Genomic DNA, 20784 nt, shown 5'->3' with positions numbered 1-20784 from the left:
TTAATCTTTTTAAAAACTATTTTGACTTCCATGCCTCACTTCAACTCTGACCCATTCTAGCGCCCTACTACATGTCATAGAGGAGGGTATCCCCAATGCGTCAAAGAGACTGATGATTTTTATCCTAACAGCTACTAAACTGTGCATTATCCGAGCTTAGAAATGGCCAGACCCTCCATATCTTGCTGAGATAAGCACAATGGTCGATTATAGGGCCACAATGGAAAAATATTTCTATAACTCAATTGGCCAGATGGAAACTTATTGATCTATCTGAGATACTTGGCTGCATAGAAAACGTAATTTACCTTTACTCCAGTCCTTTTCTCAATCCTCAGAGGTAGACTCTTTTCCCCTACGTCAAGCTCTCTCCTCCCACTACCCTTCTTCTCTTCCCCCTTAGTGGGGGGGTCTCTCCCCCCCTCACCTGAAGTCCTGACAACAAGAATAACTCAGACACTACCTGAGAACGGTATGTTTCGCTACTAAGTGGATGTGGTAAAGAGCCTTTGCTACCTCACCTATTATGTGTATACGAGTGATCACCTTGAACAATTTATGATTGAGACAAATATGTTTATCAACAAACAAACACACTTGTAATCATGTGTACATTGACGCTTTATTGTTTTGTAATATTGTTCTGTTTTAAAAACCTATAAAAACAACAACAAAAAAATAATAGAAATAAATTGGAAAGTTATATTATTATTATTATTTTTTTTTTTTTTAAAGAATTTATTTTGACCTACTTATCTCTTTTCTCAGTTCAGTTGATGGAATAAACCATTTTACCTAGTTTTATAATATGTTAAAAATCTAAAATACGAAAACTAAAATACAATAATCATAATCAATGTGCAAAATAAAAAAAAAAACATTGAAATTCTTACAACACATGTTTTTGTTTGCTGTTCTTAGATTTTATTTTTGTTCTGTTGTTCACTTATTGTACATTTTTTTTTGCCAATTCAAATGAACTATGTTATAATGAACTGAAATGATTTAGATAAAGAACACAATATATTTGTACAGAGAGTAAGATGAATTAAAATAACAACACTTGTGATATAATTTCCTCTATGCCCAAAAATAAACTTATTACTTTTTTTTAATAGTACGTACTTAATGGATCATAGTGACATTTAATGACAGGATTGCAGTTGCACGTTATGAAACAGAGAAGTGCCACAGTGCTGAATTAAATTTGCATACAATACAAGTGAATATAATTAAAACCCCTCTCTCCTTAAATCAAATACTGTGAAAAAATGGATTCTCAACACCTGAAAAACAGGTATAAAGAAAGATGCACTTGCGCTTCAAAAGAAGCTGAATGTATGTGTAGTAGCTGATTTTAGTAAAGATTCCCTATATGGGCTTGACAAAATGACATATATATGAGTATGAGTTTTTATAATACAATATATAATACAGTATATAGATTTTAATATGGTACCAATAATATGTAACAAAACAATCAAGAATATAAAGTATATAACATTCACAAATCATATCACATACACATATGGATCACATAAAATCAAACCAAAAGTGCAATAAAGAGTTAAAAAGTTAAAAGTCCTTAAAAAGTCTGTATTGAAGCACAAATATGTTGGTTAATTTGAGATGCGATACGGTCAGGTATTAATAGATTCAATAAGGGTCAGGTTTTAGCAGGTTCTTTGCTGTTGTTAGTTAGCTGCAGACAAATAAACAACAAAAAGAGATCCTTTTTAGGCAAATATAAAATGTTTATAAACAAAGGAGCCCTTAGTTACTTACAACGGATGCTTTACTTTGTGTCAGAGCGAGCTTAGGACCTCCAGATATAGACCACCACCTTGAGCCATCTGGGAACCTCCAAAGACTTAAAGGCACATGAAACCCAAATTTTAGATAGAGAATACAATTTTAAACAACTTTCTTATTTACTTCTATTATCTAATTTGTTTCATTCTCTTGGTATCATTTGTTGTAGGAGTAACAATGCCCTAATGGTTTTTAACTGAACACATGGGTGAGCCAATCACAATTGATATATATATATATTCAGCCACCAATCAACAGCTAGAGCCTAGGATCTCTGCTGCTCCTGAGCTTGCCTAGCTAAATATTTCAGCAAAGAAGTGAAAGGAAGTAAATAAAATAATATAAGTAAGTTGGAAAGTTGTTTAAAATTGTATTCTCTATCTGAATCATGAAAGAAAAAATGTGGGTTTCATGTCCCTTTAAACGCTTTTCCCTAGCAAGCCTTCTTTCAGTGTGTAGTCAAAGTTAAAGCTGACTGCTATGTTACTACGGATGCCGTGAAGGGAAGACAAATGAAATAATATAGCTACGCGTTTCGGCTTCACAAAGCCTTTCTCAAGCTCTATTCTAGCAGCATATCCTAGCCCTTTTGATATCCGTTCTCCTAAAGGGATATTTTTTATTTCATAAGGAGATAAATATCAAAGTATATAGGGGCAAATTGAAATATGGACTTAAATTTGACATTATAGATATATGAAAAAGTATATCATTTCAAAACTGCAGTTGCACGTTGCAAGATTTGGTGCTAAATTACAAAAGCTATCTAGGTTACTATTTTATGCATCTTGAGAGAGTGAGTAATTATATCAACAAAAAATACACGTCAAGCTTTTTAAAACTTTATTATTTTATGATTATATATTGAACAAAGAAAAGAGAAATTTTTTTATTTAGGTGCACATGTACCCCTTTATTAACATTATATTGTATTTCAAGTGCATTATTAGTTTAAGATGTTAATGTGTTAATCTATGTATTATAGCCTAGTCCAACACGGCATGTGCATAGGGCAGCAGATTGGAGGGGGCAATTTAATGTAGACCATGTTTTTTTTATATAAATTAATAAATCTTCAAAACACTGCACAGACCAGAACATTTGCTGTAGGGGGGGGGGGGGGGATTGGAGAGCCCTACCGTCGGCGTGCGCACATAACATTTGAAAGTGCGTACAGGAGGTTAAGCCAGCTTTTTTTTTGTGCTGATGGATGGCACATGACTGAAGGACCTTTGTGCGGCAGGTGGGGAAAGCAGAGGGAGAGCATGCAGACTGCAGAGTGACAGCAGAAGAGTAATCAGCCAGGAGCTGGGTAAGTAAGTAAAGGGTAATAAGACTATTGTATTTTCTACCTTATGGTTTTACAAACAATACACTGTGGTTAATCCTTAATCATTCTGATCCCGTAATATAAATATGTTGGAATGACTCAGGAGAGAAGCAAATCATATACAGTATATATCTGTCTTGGTGTCCCCTAAAACGTCATTGCTCATTACTACACTCACGCCACTAGTCTTTACTTTTAGCACATTCTGTTAAACCATTCCTGTGTCCTTAAAAGCACAATAAAAAAAGAAGTAATTTAACATTATTTTATTTGTGCATGATCCATCAAGAAATCCATGATGCATACCTAAGGACTCATGGCCTACTGGCTGGATAAAGATAACTCCCACAACTCTATTTGTGAACATGCACTCATCTCCACATGCATAAAAACGGAGCTACCTTTATTCTGGAGAGTAGTACATTTTTATTTGCAATTCCTTTAAAAAAAAATGTTTAGAATCAACAAAGAAAAATAGCATCAATTTCATTCTTATCCTTCTGTTATTCAGGTTCTTAGCACCAATATATCTTAATTTAATTTCTACTTACTTTTATCAGTGATTATGGCTTTAATTATGCACCTAGATATTCATAAATTAAGGGGGCACTACTATAGTACTAGCATTTGTTATTTTATTGTCTATGAGCAAGTAAATACAACTGGGAAAATAAAAAAATGAAAAATTATTTAGGCTCCTTATTCATTCTGGGGTCTCCAGTCTGAGATATATACATTTTTTTCTTTACATTTTAATCAGAATCCCCAGTTCATGCCCAAACTGTATTTATTGAACATCAATGCTAATGTGATCCCAGTGCGCTGTATTAGTAACTTTTGCATCCTCTGCATGTATAAGGCATTTGCAGAGTTCTCAAGTGACAAATATCGTATGCAGTAGATTTGTAGACTTAATACATTCAATAGGACAACACAAATTTGAGTAAGACATTTTTTGCATTCCAGAGAGTTGAGCTTTTCCTGAATCCACATGACGTCTGTATCAGTTAATGAGAAGTTGTTGGTTCTCTTGCTGTAAGATCAAAAGTACTTTCTATAAAATAGTCTTTTGTAGCTTTTCTAAATTTGGTTCTGTTTAAGACTTTGTTTCCTCCTCAGTGAAGTTACAACCACGTATTATAAATTCTACAATTTGTGGTTTGTTTGAATTTGGGGTAAATGTTGCCTAAGATTCACAGGATTGTGTCTTATCCTCACTTGTTTGTGTCTTGCTGATCCGATAACCGATAGACATTGCAGACGCCTTAACACTTCCTGTCTTCTTTATTAACCAATGATTAGTTTAGCTGGTAAAGGTTTGGAAGCTTTACAATACAGTGTGGTCTTTGATTATAATCTTGATGCAATTATATTTTTGATGTGGACGTGCCAAACAAATCTGTAGATACAGAGAAGAAACATTGTAATGTATTTGCCTGTAACATTACCTATTTAATATCACAAGATGTAAAAATAAATCAATAGAAAATACATTATATAAATGTATATAATCCCAGGTCAAGAGAGCAAATAAGAACAGATTTTTTTACAAGAACCATTAGACAGTGCAGACACCATAATACTTTGTCTCCTTTATTAAAAAAATCAACAGTCAGTTTAGTGGGTAAAGGTTTGGAAACTTTACAATAGGGTGGTCTGTGATTCTGGTTTTGATGCAATTATATTTTTTATAGCTGTGTGTCATGTAAATCTGTAGATAAACAGAAAAAATGTTATAATGTATTTGCCTGTTAAACTTTCTGTTTAATTTTACCAAACGTAAAAAATAAATAAAAAATCAGTCATTATAGAATCCCAGTTCAATAAACTGCAAACAGATTTTTTCCTAAGAACACAAAGGAAATGATCTATGATTTTAAGTAACAGTGACCAGTACAGGAAGAACAAAAAATAAAGTGATATTTAGAGTTCTCTGAAGGGCTGCGTTAGGCTCCAAAAAGGGAGCGTAGAGCATAATTTACCACCACTCAACTCTAAATACCAGCGTTGCTTACGGACGCGGCCAGCTTCAAAAATGTGCTCGTGCACGATATCCCCATAGGAAACAATGGGGCAGTTTGAGCTGAAAAAAAACCTAACACCTGCAAAAAAGCAGCATTCAGCTCCTAACGCAGCCCCATTGTTTCCTATGGGGAAACAATTCCTAAGTCTGCACCTAACACCCTAACATGTACCCCGAGTCTAAACACCCCTAACCTTACACTTATTAACCCCTAATCTGCCGCCCCCACTATTGCTGACCCCTGCATTTTATTATTAACCCCTAATCTGCTGCTCCGTACACCGCCGCAACCTAGATTATAGCTATGTACCCCTAATCTGCTGCCCCTAACATCGCCGACCCCTATATTATATTTATTAACCCATAATCTGCTCCCCCAACGTTACTGCTACCTACCTACACTTATTAACCCCTAATCTGCTGACCGGACCTCGCTGCTACTCTAATAAAGTTATTAACCCCTAAAGCTAAGTCTAACCCTAACCTAACACCCCCTAAGTTAAATATAATTTAAATCTAACGAAATAAAATAAATCTTATTAAATAAATTAATCCTATTTAAAGCTAAATACTTACCTGTAAAATAAACCCTAATATAGCTACAATATAATGAATAATTATATTGTAGCTATTTTAGGATTTATATTTATTTTACAGGCAACTTTGTATTTATTTTAACTAGGTACAATAGCTATTAAATAGTTATTTACTATTTAATAGCTACCTAGTTAAAATAATTACCAAATTACCTGTAAAATAAATCCTAACCTAAGTTACAATTAAACCTAACACTACTCTATCAATAAATTAATTAACTAAACTATCTACAATTATCTACAATTAAATCAACTAAACTAAATTACAAAAACAAACAAACACTAAATTACAAAAAATAAAAAAAGATTACAAGAATTTTAAACTAATTACACCTACTCTAAGCCCCCTAAAAAAATAACAAAGCCCACAAAATAAAAAAATGCCCTACCCTATTCTAAAATAAAAAGTTAACAGCTCTTTTACTTTACCAGCCCTTAAAAGGGCCTTTTACGGGGCATGCTCCAAAGTAAACAGCTCTTTTGCATTTAAAAAAAAACATACAATACCCCCCCAACATTACAACCCACCAGCCACATACCCCTAATCTAACCCAAACCCCCCTTAAAAAACCTAACACTAAGCCCCTGAAGATCTCCCTACCTTATCTTCACCACGCCGGGTATCACCGATCCGTCCAGAAGAGGGTCCAAAGTCTTCATCCTATCCGGCAAGAAGAGGTCCAGAAGAGGGTCCGAAGTCTTCATCCTATCCGGCAAGAAGAGGACATCTGGACCGGTAGACATGTTCATCCAGGCGGCGTCTTCTATCTTCATCCATCCGGCGTTGAGCGGGACCATCTTGAAGCAGTCGACGCGGATCCATCCTCTTCCGGCGACTCCCGACAAATGAAGGTTCCTTTAAGTGACGTCATCCAAGATGGCGTCCCTCAAATTCCGATTGGCTGATAGGATTTTATCAGCCAATCGGAATTAAGGTAGGAAAAATCTGATTGGCTGATTGAATCAGCTAATCAGATTCAAGTTCAATCCGATTGGCTGATCCAATCAGCCAATCAGATTGAGCTCGCATTCTATTGGCTTTTCCGATCAGCCAATAGATATATATAATCCCAGAGAGGATAAGCACAGTCCCACAATGTTATCAACTGCCAGTGATACCAGAAAGAACCCACTAGATTGAGCAGTGCTCTACAAGATTGTTCGATCTAGTGGGTTCTCACTGGTATCTAGCATACTCTAACTGTCTTCGAGGAACTATAATCGACTATTTTATTTTATTAGGGGGATTAGATTTAAGTTTTTAGTTTTTTAGTTTAAAATTCTTGCAATTATTTTTTTATTTTCTGTAATTTAGTGTTTGTTTATTTTTGTACTTTAGTTAATTTTATTTAATTTTATTTAATTGTAGTTAATTGTAGTTAATTTATTTAATTTATTTAATTATAGTGTAGTGTTAGGTGTAATTGTAACTTAGGTTAGGATTTATTTTACAGGTAAATTTGTATTTATTTTAACTAGGTAGTTAGTAAATAGTTAATAACTACTTAATAACTATTCTACCTAGTTAAAATAAATACAAAGCTGCCTGTAAAATAAAAATAAAGCCTGAGATAGCTACAATGTAACTATTAGTTATATTGTAGCTAGCTTAGGGTTTATTTTATAGGTAAGTATTTAGTTTTAAATAGGAATAATTTAGTTAATTATAGGAATTTTATTTAGATTTATTTAAATTATATTTAAGTTAGGGTTAGAGTTAGACTTAGATTTAGGGGTTAATAAATTTAATATAATGGCAGCGGTGTAGGGGGGGCAGATTAGGGGTTAATAAATATAATGTAGGTGGTGGTGGGCTCTGGGAGCGGCAGTTTAGGGGTTAAACACTTTGTTTAGTTGTGGTGGGGTCCGGGAGCGGCAGGATAGGGGTTAATAACTTTATGTAGGTGGCGGCGGTATAGGGGGCGGCAGATCAGGGGTTAATATGTATAATGTAGGTGATGGTGGGCTCTGGGAGTGGCGGTTTAGGGGTTAATAACTTTATTTAGTTGCGGCGGGATCCGGGAGCGGTGGTATAGGGGGTAATATATTTATTAGAGTTGCGGCGGGGTCCGGGAGTGGCGGTTTAGAGGGTAAACAGTATGGTATAGTGTGGGTGCTTATTGACAGGGTAGCAAGAAAGCTGTGAAAAAGCCGAAGAGCAGCGAGATCGATGACTGTTAGTTATCAACAGTTCGCTGCTCATCGCCCCGTAATTGTTGCGCAGCTTTTTAACAGCTTTTTTGATAATTTTGGAGAACGTTTTCAGGTCCGCGGCGGCAATGTTAGGCGAACTTAGGTGTCGAATGCAAGAATGTCGATGGCTTGATACATAGGGGCCTGTGTCTGTTCCAGCGTGCCTTTCTTTGAGATTTCAAGTTTACTTTCTTGTCTGATGACCTATGCCTGTTTTCTACAAACCGCAAGTTCCCAGATGTATTCTGCTTTGTTATCCTGGACACAACTATTTTGTATACTCTGAACTCTGCAACAAATCTGAGTTACAAGTCTGTATTTGCTGTGCTCATTCAGTCATCTGCTACAACTGTATTTTATTCTGAACTCTGCAACAAAGCTCAGTTACAAGTCTATATTGCTCTGCTCATTCAGTGGAGCTAGATTACAAGTGAGGTGCAAACGGTTTTGCGCTAGCCATATCCTTTTTTCGTGTGGAATGCAAAAAATGCAATAGAGTTTGAGCAATCTCGGGTGTTTATTTTTTCCACTTTTCTTTCTCCATTGATCTCTATGGGGGAATACATGCACATGCACGTGAAAATTCTATTTAGTTTTTTCATGGTATTTGGGTTAACGCTAGATCAAAATACATTTTTTGGGAACGTGTAATACAAACTCTACTTGTAATCTAGAATGAAAAATATGTGAATAGAGGACAGCGCCAAATGTAAACCATACAAATTCACTTCAAAGAGGAACGATTACCGAACTCAATCGTTCTAGATGTTAAGAACAAAATGTGTGTGAGGGAGCGCCTAACAGGGGGGGCTAAAGTATGTGATAGAAGGCTAGTAGCTGATGGAAACAGCTGGGGTATAATAGCTAGTAGAAAACAGCCAAGGAAAGAGCAGTATCACTAATAGATTGGTGATACTTAAAAAAGAAAAGAATATAACAAGATTATAAAAATATATATATTTTCTTAAAAATGTATTCACTTGGATTACAAAGGAAACAGATACATACAAGCATTATTATAGTGCACTAGTGGCAACTGATACAATGAGCTATGAGTAGCTATATTGAAAAATTCATAGCTCATTGTACCACTTGTAATCCAGCCCTCTGTGTCCTGCAACATGTATCAGCTTCCAAGCTCTTTCACTGTGTTTGTCAACTCTGCAGTCATGTACTCTGAAGCTCAATACTACCTGTTTTGTATGGAACCTGAATATGTTGCATAGATGTGTTTACTGCTCTTGAACCCTGCAATAACTCCCTGCAATTATGAATCTTAAAATCTCAACTATCCACGTCCAGGATTCCTGGGTCAAGGGTAGGTGTCCCCAACTACTTATCACTGCCCCAAGGGTCCGTTTCCTGAACGGATATACACCGGATCGTGACAATATGACAAGGGGCAGGACTTGGAAGGGTAAAAGAAGTATTTATGTGTATGTGTGTGTTTATGTGTTTGTATGTGTGAAGTGTTTAATGCATATGTTTTATTAAAATAGTATAGCACAGAACTACACGAAGAACTCACTACTTGAGTGGATTTTTGTGCACCATCATAAGCACTTGAGCGATATCTGACATGAATTTTACTGCGCTACCTATTATGTAAGGGATTTAGAAAATAGAAACATAGAATTTGACGGTAGATAAGAACCAAAAAGACCCATCATGTCTACCCATATTACAGGTTACTTTTTCCTTAGGATAGCCTTATGCATGTCCCAGGCATTTTTAAATTCCTTTACAGTCTTTGTGTTTACCACCTCAAATGGAAGTTTATTCCATGAATCCACCACCCTTTCTGTAAAAAAATGCTTCCTCAAATTTCTACTGAATCTGCTACCCTCTAACTTTAGATTGTGACCCTTTGTTTTGGCATTTATTTTTTGTGAAAAATGCTTTCAGCTTCTATTTTATTAAGTCCCTTCATATACTTGAAGGTTTCTATCATGTCACCTCTTTCCCTTCTCTCCTCTAAGCTCTACATATTTAGATCATGGAGTCTTTCTTTGTATGTTTTATATTTTACACCATGTACCATTTTAGTAGCCCTCCTTTGGACAGCTTCTAGTTTATTTATATTTAGCTCACCCGTGCATCGATAAATCGGCCCCTATATAGTAATTTCAGCAGTAATAATTCTACATCAAGATTTTCAATTCCAGTCCTCAGGGCCCAATATGTCCTCCAGATATCCTAAAAATCTTGTGTGTTAGTGTGCCCTGAGTACTAGAAATGAGAATCCATGTTCTATACCTTATATAACGTAGATTGCTTATAAAATTGCTATTGATTTATTGCTGTGTTATTGTCCTCTTTCTGCCCCCCCCCCTTTTTAATCTGTGACCAGCTATACCTGTTTCACACCTGCCTGTCACCCCCCTGCTGCTCTGAGAGTTAAGTTGCTCCTTTTTCTGGTCACATGGTCTGAGGGTGGACTGAGCGGCACTAGGTAGAAGCTGTCACTCAAAGAGCTCAGTAAAGCACAAGCTGTGCTAAATAGGGTTATTCTGACAAGCGCTAGACCCAGCACTGCTTATAAATTTTGTAAATTCCAGTAATTGCTGTAATAATCAACTTCTAGATTATGTATTATATACTGTAAAAACAAGAAAATATACACTATATATATATTTATATGCCAGGCATATACACATCATATATATTTATATATCAGACATATACACATTATATACAGGGGAACTTGGATCATATAACAATTTGTAGGTTTATAAATGATCTATTAGAATCAGTTGTGTTATTAATTGTATTATCACAAACTCAGTACCATTTATATTTCCTTACCTTTTATTTTCAGTATTTTCGTTTCAGGATTGTCCAGGGTCACATGATTCCAAGTCACATTGATTTTATATGTTGGATCATCTAAGATTTGTTTAGGACAGCAGCACTCGCTTACAGCATCAAATGTCTGATCAGAATTCTGTGTTATTGTGATTTTGTCTTTTTCCTGATATTGTAATTTATCACCGTGCTTCCAGAGGATCTCAATTTCCTTAGGGTGAAACCTTCGCAGGTTCAGGGAGAATATAACTTGAGAAGAATCAGTATTGTATTTTATGGACTCCATGAACTGCGGTTTTGCTTAAGAAAAAACATAAAATTATTAGTGATTTTAATTATAAATTATGCTTATAAACAAAACAAATTCCTGCAAGATGTTAGTACAAGTATTTGTAACAACAAAATAAATTATAACTTTTATTATTAGGGGTCGATCCCAATCCTTTAGAAAAGCTTTTTCAAATGGTTTATCTACAAAAATCCCCTTAGATTTTAAAGGGACATAATACTCATATGCTAAATCACTAATATAAAAGGGACATAATACTCATATGCTAAATCACTAATATAAATGGGACATAATACTCATATGCTAAATCACTAATATAAAAGGGACATAATACTCATATGCTAAATCACTAATATAAATGGGACATAATACTCATATGCTAAATCACTAATATAAATGGGACATACTACTCATATGCTAAATCACTAATATAAATGGGACATCATACTCATATGCTAAATCACTAATATAAATGGGACATACTACTCATATGCTAAATCACTAATATAAATGGGACATCATACTCATATGCTAAATCACTAATATAAATGGGACATCATACTCATATGCTAAATCACTAATATAAATGGGACATCATACTCATATGCTAAATCACTAATATAAATGGGACATAATACTCATATGCTAAATCACTCATATAAATGGGACATAATACTCATATGCTAAATCACTAATATAAATGGGACATCATACTCATATGCTAAATCACTAATATAAATGGGACATAATACTCATATGCTAAATCACTCATATAAATGGGACATAATACTCATATGCTAAATCACTAATATAAATGGGACATAATACTCATATGCTAAATCACTAATATAAATGGGACATCATACTCATATGCTAAATCACTAATATAAATGGGACATCATACTCATATGCTAAATCACTAATATAAATGGGACATCATACTCATATGCTAAATCACTAATATAAATGGGACATCATACTCATATGCTAAATCACTAATATAAATGGGACATCATACTCATATGCTAAATCACTAATATAAATGGGACATAATACTCATATGCTAAATCACTAATATAAATGGGACATAATACTCATATGCTAAATCACTTGAAACTGATGCAGTATAACTGTAAAAAGCTGACAGGAAAATATCACCTGAGCATCTCTATGTAAAAAAGGAAGATATTTTACCTCACAATCTCCTCAGCTCAGCAGAGTAAGTGCTGTGTAAAAAGTTATACTCAGCTGCTCCCAGCTGCAGGGAAAAAATAAATAAATGAAGAAATGAACAGCAGCCAATCAGCATCAGCAGTGCTGAGGTCATGAACTCTTTTACTGTGATTTCATGAGATTTCACTTAAAGGACCAGTCAACACAGTAGATTTGCATAATCAACAAATGCAAGCTAACAATACAATGCAATAGCACTTAGTCTGAACTTCAAATGAAAAGTAGATTTTTTTCTGACAATTTTAAAAGTTATGTCTATTTCCACTCCCCCTGTACCATGTGACAGCCATCAGTCAATCACAAATGCATACACGTACCATGTGACAGCCATCAGACAATCACAAATGCATATATGCTTATTCTGTGAATTCTTGCACATGCTCAGTAGGAGTTGGTAACTTAAAAAGTTTAAATATAAAAAGACTGTGCACTTTTTTTTAATGGAAGTAAATTTGAAAGTTGTTTAAATTTGCATGCTCTATCTGAATAATGAAAGTTTAATTTTAACTTGAGTGTCCCTTTAACTCTCATGAGATTTCATTGTAAACTTCCTTAAGGGAAATAAGATGAGAGTAAGCTCGTAAGCTCGCTCCTTCCGCTGTCCCGGGACAGACATACTGATTTGTTGCTTGAAGTCCTTTACAATGGGATGTGGCTACTGAGAATATTTTGAGGTAAAATATCTTTATTTTTTCCATAGAGATGTTCAGGTGATATTTTCTAGTCGGCTTTTTACAGCTATGCTGCATCACTTTCAAGTGTTGAAACATTTGGGTATTATAGCCCTTTAATAGTGAATTATGTAGAAAAATAATTGAATAAACTTTTCTAAAGGATTATAATCAACCCCTATGTTAGCTTAGGTTGTATGGCAAGCAAAGGAGAATAATGAGAATATTTACTTATTGCACATTGCTTACATACTGAAAACACATAGCTAAAGTCAGCTCTAGAGGAGCCTGAGATGAACACAGCTGGCGATAGGTTTAGACAAGCAATAATATAATGGGAACATTTTCTAATTTAAAGGGATATAAAAGTCAGAATTAAACCTTCACAAGTTCAATTTACTGCATTTATTATATTTATTGTGATCCTTTGTTGAAGAGCAAACCTATTAGGCTCAGGAGCAGCAATGAACTACTGAGAGTTAGGTACAAAAGAGATTGGGGTAGACATTAGAACAATCTGCAAGGGAACTAACATAAAAATAAAATACCATATAATTGTAAATAGACCTATAACCTAATACCAGACCCTGTATTCTATCAAGTAGTTACTGCCTTTGATGCAGTATGAGTCTAATTAAACTTAAATATCATCACACAAACATCATATTTATTAAGTAAAGAAACAGTCACACATTAAAAGCACTTAAACCTTAGCTATATAGCTAGCCATAATATTAATATCATAACCATTCAGATATGAGAGTTACAAATAAAACTATTTTATACTGCAGCAGCTTGCTTAATGACAATAAGCTATGCTACTACAATCTGGGAGCTATATTAAAGTGAATATAAAGTTTAATGAATAAGTTCCCGGTTTTAAAAAATACTCTTAAAAACTGGCACTTTCATTCATTAAATTGAAGAATCTTTTTTAAAATACTTACATTTTCTTTATGAATACAGACCGGCAATCCTCCGCCTGCAGCTTCTGCTGTAGTTAGCACAGCAATAATGAATCCAGCTTCCTCCAATCGTTGCCTACCCTCATTGGCATCCAGCTTGTGAGGCCACGCAATGATTGGAGGAAACCAGACTCGTCATCGATATGCTAAGTACAGCAGTAGCTGTGAGTGGAGGATCGCCGGTCTGTTTTTATAAAGAAAAAGTAAGTATTTTTAAAAAAGACGCTTCAATGTAAAGTTTAATGAATGAAAGTGCCCTGATTTTAAGAGTATTTTTTAAAAACAGGGCACTTATTCATTAAACTTTACTTTCACTTTAAGTATTAACATTACAGTGCAAGACTTTCTGCAAGTGAAGGTCTTAAGTAGAGAAAAATGAAATGAATTTTAACACATTCGTTCATTCGTTTTGAATGTTTGTAAAACATTCTAACATTTGTTTAATATAATAGTATTTCTAATTCTTTCTTTAAATGTAATATTCTATTTGAATTTTTTCAAATTGATATATTTGTATCTGTTATGTATCAATTTAATACATTCCCTACCACATGAACTATTGAACTTCTGAATAGTATTTGTTAAATCTAATATTACATTTGAAATTTCAAATGTGTATATTTGATCTAATTATGAACATTAGAAAATGAAAGTAACATTTGAAAACCAGAAATAAAATTAAATTATCAAATGTTGGGGGGCGGAGCCTACAGCTGTTGCGGAAGGACGTATATGTGAAGAGCTCCTGATTCTCACTTGGGTTTAACTATATATTTTTATACAAAAAAACACAAATATTGTGCTGGACATCTTTGCTAAAGTGCACTACGATACCCTGGAGGAGTTGGTGAGATAATATTACATAGACGGATCTTCCTATGCTCCTCAGCTAGACCGCATTGTGACCGACCACATGGCAAACAGGCCTCTCTGGTGACTCTGTCTAACTTTGTAGTCAAGGCTGCCGCATATTTTACCCCCCCCGGGTTTCTACGGATTCCGGGTTACTGGCAACTCAAAGAAGTTGCCCCTTCCTTATTTAACCATCCAAAAGGTATCCGCTTCTTGTAACATGAGTGCTTAATTTCTACCCTTGAAGGAAACGGTAACCGTTCTGCCAACAAGTTACCACTGCGCACATTTTGAACATGGAGGCGCTGGACAAGTGGGAATACACAGTGACCCAGCTGATACACAGCCATTTTCAAAGTCTAGAGGAAGAGCTTGGTAAACTCCTCAATCTACATGGATTTTTTGGGCCGCCAACAAGGGAATACACCCGGGTCCAACAAGCCGCCAGGACAAGGCCGGACAGCATAACGTCACCCCACTTGTGCAGCCTGACAGATTCAACACTTTCCACAGAAGGATCTGTACCTACCTCAGCTTCAGACCGGGAGACTCTAGGTGGTAATAGGGAGTCAAGTGTCTGTGAAAACCTCAGACCGAAAATTGCTGTGAGTATGGATGCTGGAGGGGGGACTGTCTCCCAGGTTCCCGCTCGGGTAATTCAGGCCAAGCTACCCCAAACTAGGGCACATCGATCCGGAGCTCTAGCTCTAAGTCAGGCTCCCTCTCTGTGGCTGGACTTACTTGCTGCCGATATGGATTGTGCTGATAGCAAGTGCAAAAGAGTGGAACTGACAGAATGTGACGTTACATTTTATGCCCCTCATATTGCGCTTCTCGGCAATACACTACCTTGGAACAGTTACCAGAGTAACTTGCCTTTGCATCGACAGGTCAGTACATACCTCACGGAGGACGGGGAACAGGACACTTGCTGGGGAACAAGCAAACGGCAATCATTTTTTCTTAACCTGCTGATTGCTGCATGGGAACAAGGAAAGTCAGGGATTGGCTGAACCTTATGCAGCAGGCCTGGACATAAAATGCATACTAGACTTCCCATTCCTGTGGTAAACTGCCCTACCCTAATGATGGCGATTTATGCCTAATCAATGGTGGTCAGTGTTATATACTATCTATGTATGTACTTAGACGCATGATTACACATTTGTATCCTCAAGTGAAGGCACCTGCCTGAATTTTTACCCCCTGTCTATTGATCCCTAGCATTAATGGGAATGGCTGCTATATATTTACAGCTCTGTAAGCTTGAAGAAGACCCCCTGAGGACGTAGGGGTAGTGGCCCATACTAGGCCGCACAGTCATATGTTCTAGTCTAGATAACACTTTTGAACATTTATTATACTGTTATTCTCTGTATATAATTTAATAGCTCCTGCATATACATGCCATTTCACCTGTAGAGTTGTTAACCCCCTTTTTCCAAGGTTTTCAGTAAGTCATATAACATAGAGATATGTCTGTATTCCCCCTAATTTGCTGTTACACATGCTAGAGTGTTATGGAGCTTAATGTTGAGACTCACTCTTAAGTCTAGAGTGTTAATTAGTTTTACATTCCCTCTAGGATATATGCTAGACACAGGGCACCCATAAATAGTCCTAATTACTGTTAGAATTTCTACTTGTAAGGGAAGTAAATTGAGATTCAATGGGAGGGGATGCAGGCTTACTGTAACTGTTAAATTCACTAATACTAATACCAGTGCAGTGTGTTGTAGGGGAACATTGTCTCTACTATACTCTACAATAATATGTAATACCCAGTACAAAAACTTTGGGCTGGAGCCTATATATAGTGGACTGTGTTTTAAGCCCAGAGGTAGTAAGCTAAGAATGAGGCCTGTTTTCCGTCTTATAACATAATATACTTAGTATGCCAAACCTGATTAGCGTTGTTGAATTATAGCTTAATAGTTGTTCCTAGTGCTAATAAGATGGTAATGTTGCTTATAATGGCCAGCAATGTTTAGTTGGGGGAAAATAAAGTGTTCTCACTAATTGTTTTACTTATAGCTTTCAATGTTTGCTTGTCTAAAGTTTATATGCATTTTTTAGGGTAGTCTCGTACGATATTACTTATAAGATGTGGATGCTTATTATTATACAATGCACCTAGGGTCCAAGAGTGGCCTTTTTTTTTTTGTTATTTTCATATATATATTAATAATGCCAGCCCAAGAGTGGCCATGGATCAACTCACCTCCATTGATTGTTATTATTTTATTATGGTCCAAGAGTGACCTATTACTTACAGAGGAGGTTTATAAATGTGAAAAAATGAGGTTATTGCTATTTTTTGCCTACTTAATTTTTGAAATTATATGTATCTAAGACTGTACATTATTCTATCAATGTGAACTTTATCTTAAGGTCTGTAATCTTTAAGCTCTGGCAATTTTGCTTGCAATGTTTATGTTTCTATTTGCCTCAATAAAAATATATTATAAAATAAAAAAATTATCAAATTTTAATGGATTTTCATTCTTATCAACATTCAATTGTACAAAACAAATGTCTACAGAACTATTTGTTCTACTAAACGAATTACACTTTCAGGACATTTGCCCAGTTTTACCCCATCTCCCTATCCAACCGAATGCATAAATAGTCCTTATATGTTTAACAAATTATGGCTAAGGTATGCGGTTAAAAGAAAAAGACAGAGCTCTCAGCTTAACCCCTGATGCGCTTTTCACAATAGTGCTTCTTCTAATGCATTACACCATTTTCTTTTTGCACTTTTATGTCCCTTTAAGAACAGCACAGTCTGCCCAGAGAGTCGGATGCACTACACATATAAGATGAGCTGCCATAAGTCACTAAAGATCAGTGATTCTCATTCATCTTGTGCTGTAGTTTTGTTTTGTCATCTGAAGAGGGAGAGATGATGTAGCAAATATAGAAGGTAAGAAATTAGTATTGGAAATAAACATAATTATAAAAAAGAGATATAAGATGTAGCAGGAAGAGGAACTTCCCAGTAGCAGGAACGAAACCCAGTGGCAGAGAACAATAAACAAACTAAGTCCAAGGCATCACAACAAGCAAGGGTTGAAGCAGAAATCAAAGTCAGGAATATCTGTGGTCAGGGCAGACAGCAAAGAAGCAACATCAAAAACAAACCAAAGATCAAAAGCCAGAGAAATCCAGAATACAAGGTTGAGGTAACAGGATAAGAGTCTCTGTGAACCAGCCAGCAGAATAACTCAGCAATGAGTGAGAGGGCTGTCCGGGCTTTAAACCCTGCAAAGGCCAGGAATGCCTCCATTGCTCAGGTAACGCAGGTGCAACAGTTACCTAAGCTCCTATGGGAGACAAGGGTGTAACCACAGAAAACTCCCCCTGCCTGTCAAGAGTCAAGAATGAGTCATGCACAAAAGCACCATCACAGTCATGGGGGGGGTGAGACAACCACACCCGCTGAGCCCCCGGTCATTGCCCAGGTGAGAGGGTACCCCTGGTGCCACAACAAAGTCCCCCACCAAGGAGTGGCCTCTGGACATGTACCAGGAAAGGCCTGTCAGGGTGCCTCTGATGGAAGGTCCGTACATTCGCATTGGCATGGAGATTACCCACAGGCTCCCAGGATCGTTCCCCAGGACCATAACCCTTCCAGTGGACAAGATACTCCATCCTGCCGTGGCATCACCTGGAGTCCACAATCTCTTTTACCTCATACTCATCAATACCATCTACTAGGATAGATGGAGGAGGAGTAGCAGTCCTTGCAGGAAATGGGTTGTTATGGTATGGTTTCAGGAGAGACACATGGAACACCGGGTGGATGTTAAGCATGGGAGGTACACTCAACTGAACTGCCATGGGGTTCACTAGCTTTGTCACGGAGAAAGGACCTAAGAATCATGGTCCAAGTTTCTTGGAAGGACAAGCCAAGTGGAGATGTTGGGTAGAGAGCCACACCTTGCCCCACTACATGATAAAGTGGAGGCAACTTAATTTGCCTGTCTGCTTGTCATTTTGGTCGTGCCTGGGAAGTGATCAATTGTTGTGTCAAGGTGTGGAGCAGAGAGCGGAGGTTGCATAGAAGTATGGAGACTTTAGGAACAGGGATATCAGGTAGGGTATTAGGATGGTAGCTGTAGTGTAAAAAGGGGTCATTCCACTAAAATCATGTTTTTGGTTATTGTTTGCAAACTCTGCATGAGATAGCTGCTTTTTCCAGATGTTTTGCAAATGAGTAGAAAAGCAGTGGAGGTACTGCTCAAGGGTTTTATTAGTCATTTCTGTTTGCCCATTTGACTGAGGGTAGTAGGCAGTGGACAGGCATTGGGAGATACAGAGGATCTGGCAGAACTGGGTCAAGAACCGGGAGGTGAACTGCATGCCATCGTCAGATACAATAGATGTGGGTACACCATGAAGCCAGGATATTTGTTGGATAAATAGCTTGGAGGTTTGACATGCTGTAGGGAGACCAGCAACTGGTATAAAGTGTGCCATTTTAATGCATCTGTCTACAACCACCATAATGGTGTTGTGCTGTTGGGATGGAGGCAGGTCTACTATAAAATCCAAGGAGATGTCACTCCATGGATGTGTTGGCACAGGTAAAGGTTGTAACAGCCCCGCTGGTCTGGAGGAGGGTCACCAGAACTGCTGGTGCAATGATAAATGCCGAGAGAGTATGCTGTCGGCATTTATCGATGTGCGGCAGACATGATCCACAATATCGGATCATGTCCACTCGCACATTATTAAATAGTCTTGGAGCCTGGACAGAACGTTATCTGTTGGATGAAGCGGGAGAAGAAGAGACTCTTTGCTGATTTCAGGTATTCCAGGTTTCTATGGTCAGTATATACTACCACAGGATACATAGTGCCTTTGAGCCAGCTTCTCCACTCCTCTAGTGCTGTTTTGATGGCCAGTAATACCCTCTCGCCTTCTTCATAGTGTGTTCGGCACTAGTCAGCTTACGTGAATAGTAGGCTACTGGATGACGCAGGTCTCTCCTGTTTTCTGTGACAGAACAGCTTCAATCGCTGATTCAGAGGCATCTTTCTCCAGTTAAAAGATACTTGCCACGTCTGGTTGTATGAGGATAGGGGCTTTCATGAATAGTTCTTTCAGGTGATCAAAGGCATGTTGCACAGCAAAAGTCCAGGTGAAAGTGGAGCCCATTTTGGTCAGGGCTGTGATAGGGTTGTATATGGAGGAGAACCCTTGGATGAACAATCTGTAGAAGTTAGCTAAGCCCATGAACTTTTGCACCATACAATTGGTCTTGGGCACAGGCCAGTCAAGATGGCTTGTATTTTCTTCGGGTACACCTGTATGCACCTTGGTAACAGAATGTACCCCAGGAACTCAATGGTCTCTAATTTGAAGGGCATTTCTCCAGTTTTCCGTATAGGTGGTGATGTCTCAGGCCTGCCAATACGGTCTTCACATGTCTCTTGTATGGCCAAGGAAGGGGAGAAGATGAAGATGTCATCCAGATACACCACAATAAAGGTATCTAAGAGATCCCTGAAGATATCACTGATGAAGTATTGGAAGATTGATGGGGCATTACAGAGCCCGAAGGGCATGACATTGTGTTCGAAGTGGTCATAATGGGAACGGAAGGCAGTCTTCCATTCATGCCCGTCATTCACTCTGGCGAGGTTGTAGGCCCCCCTGAGGTCAATCTTATTGAAGATCCATGCATCCCTTATTCTGTTGAGCAATTCAGGAATTAGAGGTAATGGATAGCGGTTCTTCTTTGTAATGGCATTGAGAACCCTGTAATCCATGCAGGGTCTGAGACCACCATCTTTCTTCCACAACAAAGAATATGCTGGCAACAGCAGGTGATGTAAAGGGACGAATAAACCATTTAGCTAGGCTCTCCTCTATGTATTCCTTCAGTATCTTGGATTCTGGCTCTGACAGGGAATAGAGACACCCATAGGGCAAGGGTTCTCCATGCAACAGGTCAATAGGACAGTCATATGGCCTATGAGATGGTAGGATATCAGTCCCTTTTTTCTC

At 37.1% G+C, this 20784-nt stretch overlaps 1 protein-coding gene across 2 annotated transcripts in view; it reads right to left on the bottom strand.

Moving 5' to 3' along the window:
- Window positions 1–901: 901 nt before the first annotated feature.
- Window positions 902–20784, bottom strand: part of LOC128642298 (uncharacterized) — a 131015-nt gene continuing 111132 nt past the window's right edge. For both annotated transcript variants that reach the window (XM_053695017.1, XM_053695015.1), the window contains exons 4-5: window positions 10760–11059; window positions 902–4541 (exon numbers count right to left, since the gene is read on the bottom strand). In XM_053695017.1, coding sequence (XP_053550992.1) covers window positions 4510–4541; window positions 10760–11059 — 332 coding nt within the window. In that variant the 3' untranslated portion in view covers window positions 902–4509. The remainder of the gene's footprint in view (window positions 4542–10759; window positions 11060–20784) is intronic.

This window comes from Bombina bombina, chromosome 11 (assembly GCF_027579735.1).
Source record: "Bombina bombina isolate aBomBom1 chromosome 11, aBomBom1.pri, whole genome shotgun sequence".
In the NCBI taxonomy this organism is placed as follows: Eukaryota; Metazoa; Chordata; class Amphibia; order Anura; family Bombinatoridae; genus Bombina; species Bombina bombina.
This window is presented reverse-complemented; position numbering and strand designations above follow the sequence as displayed.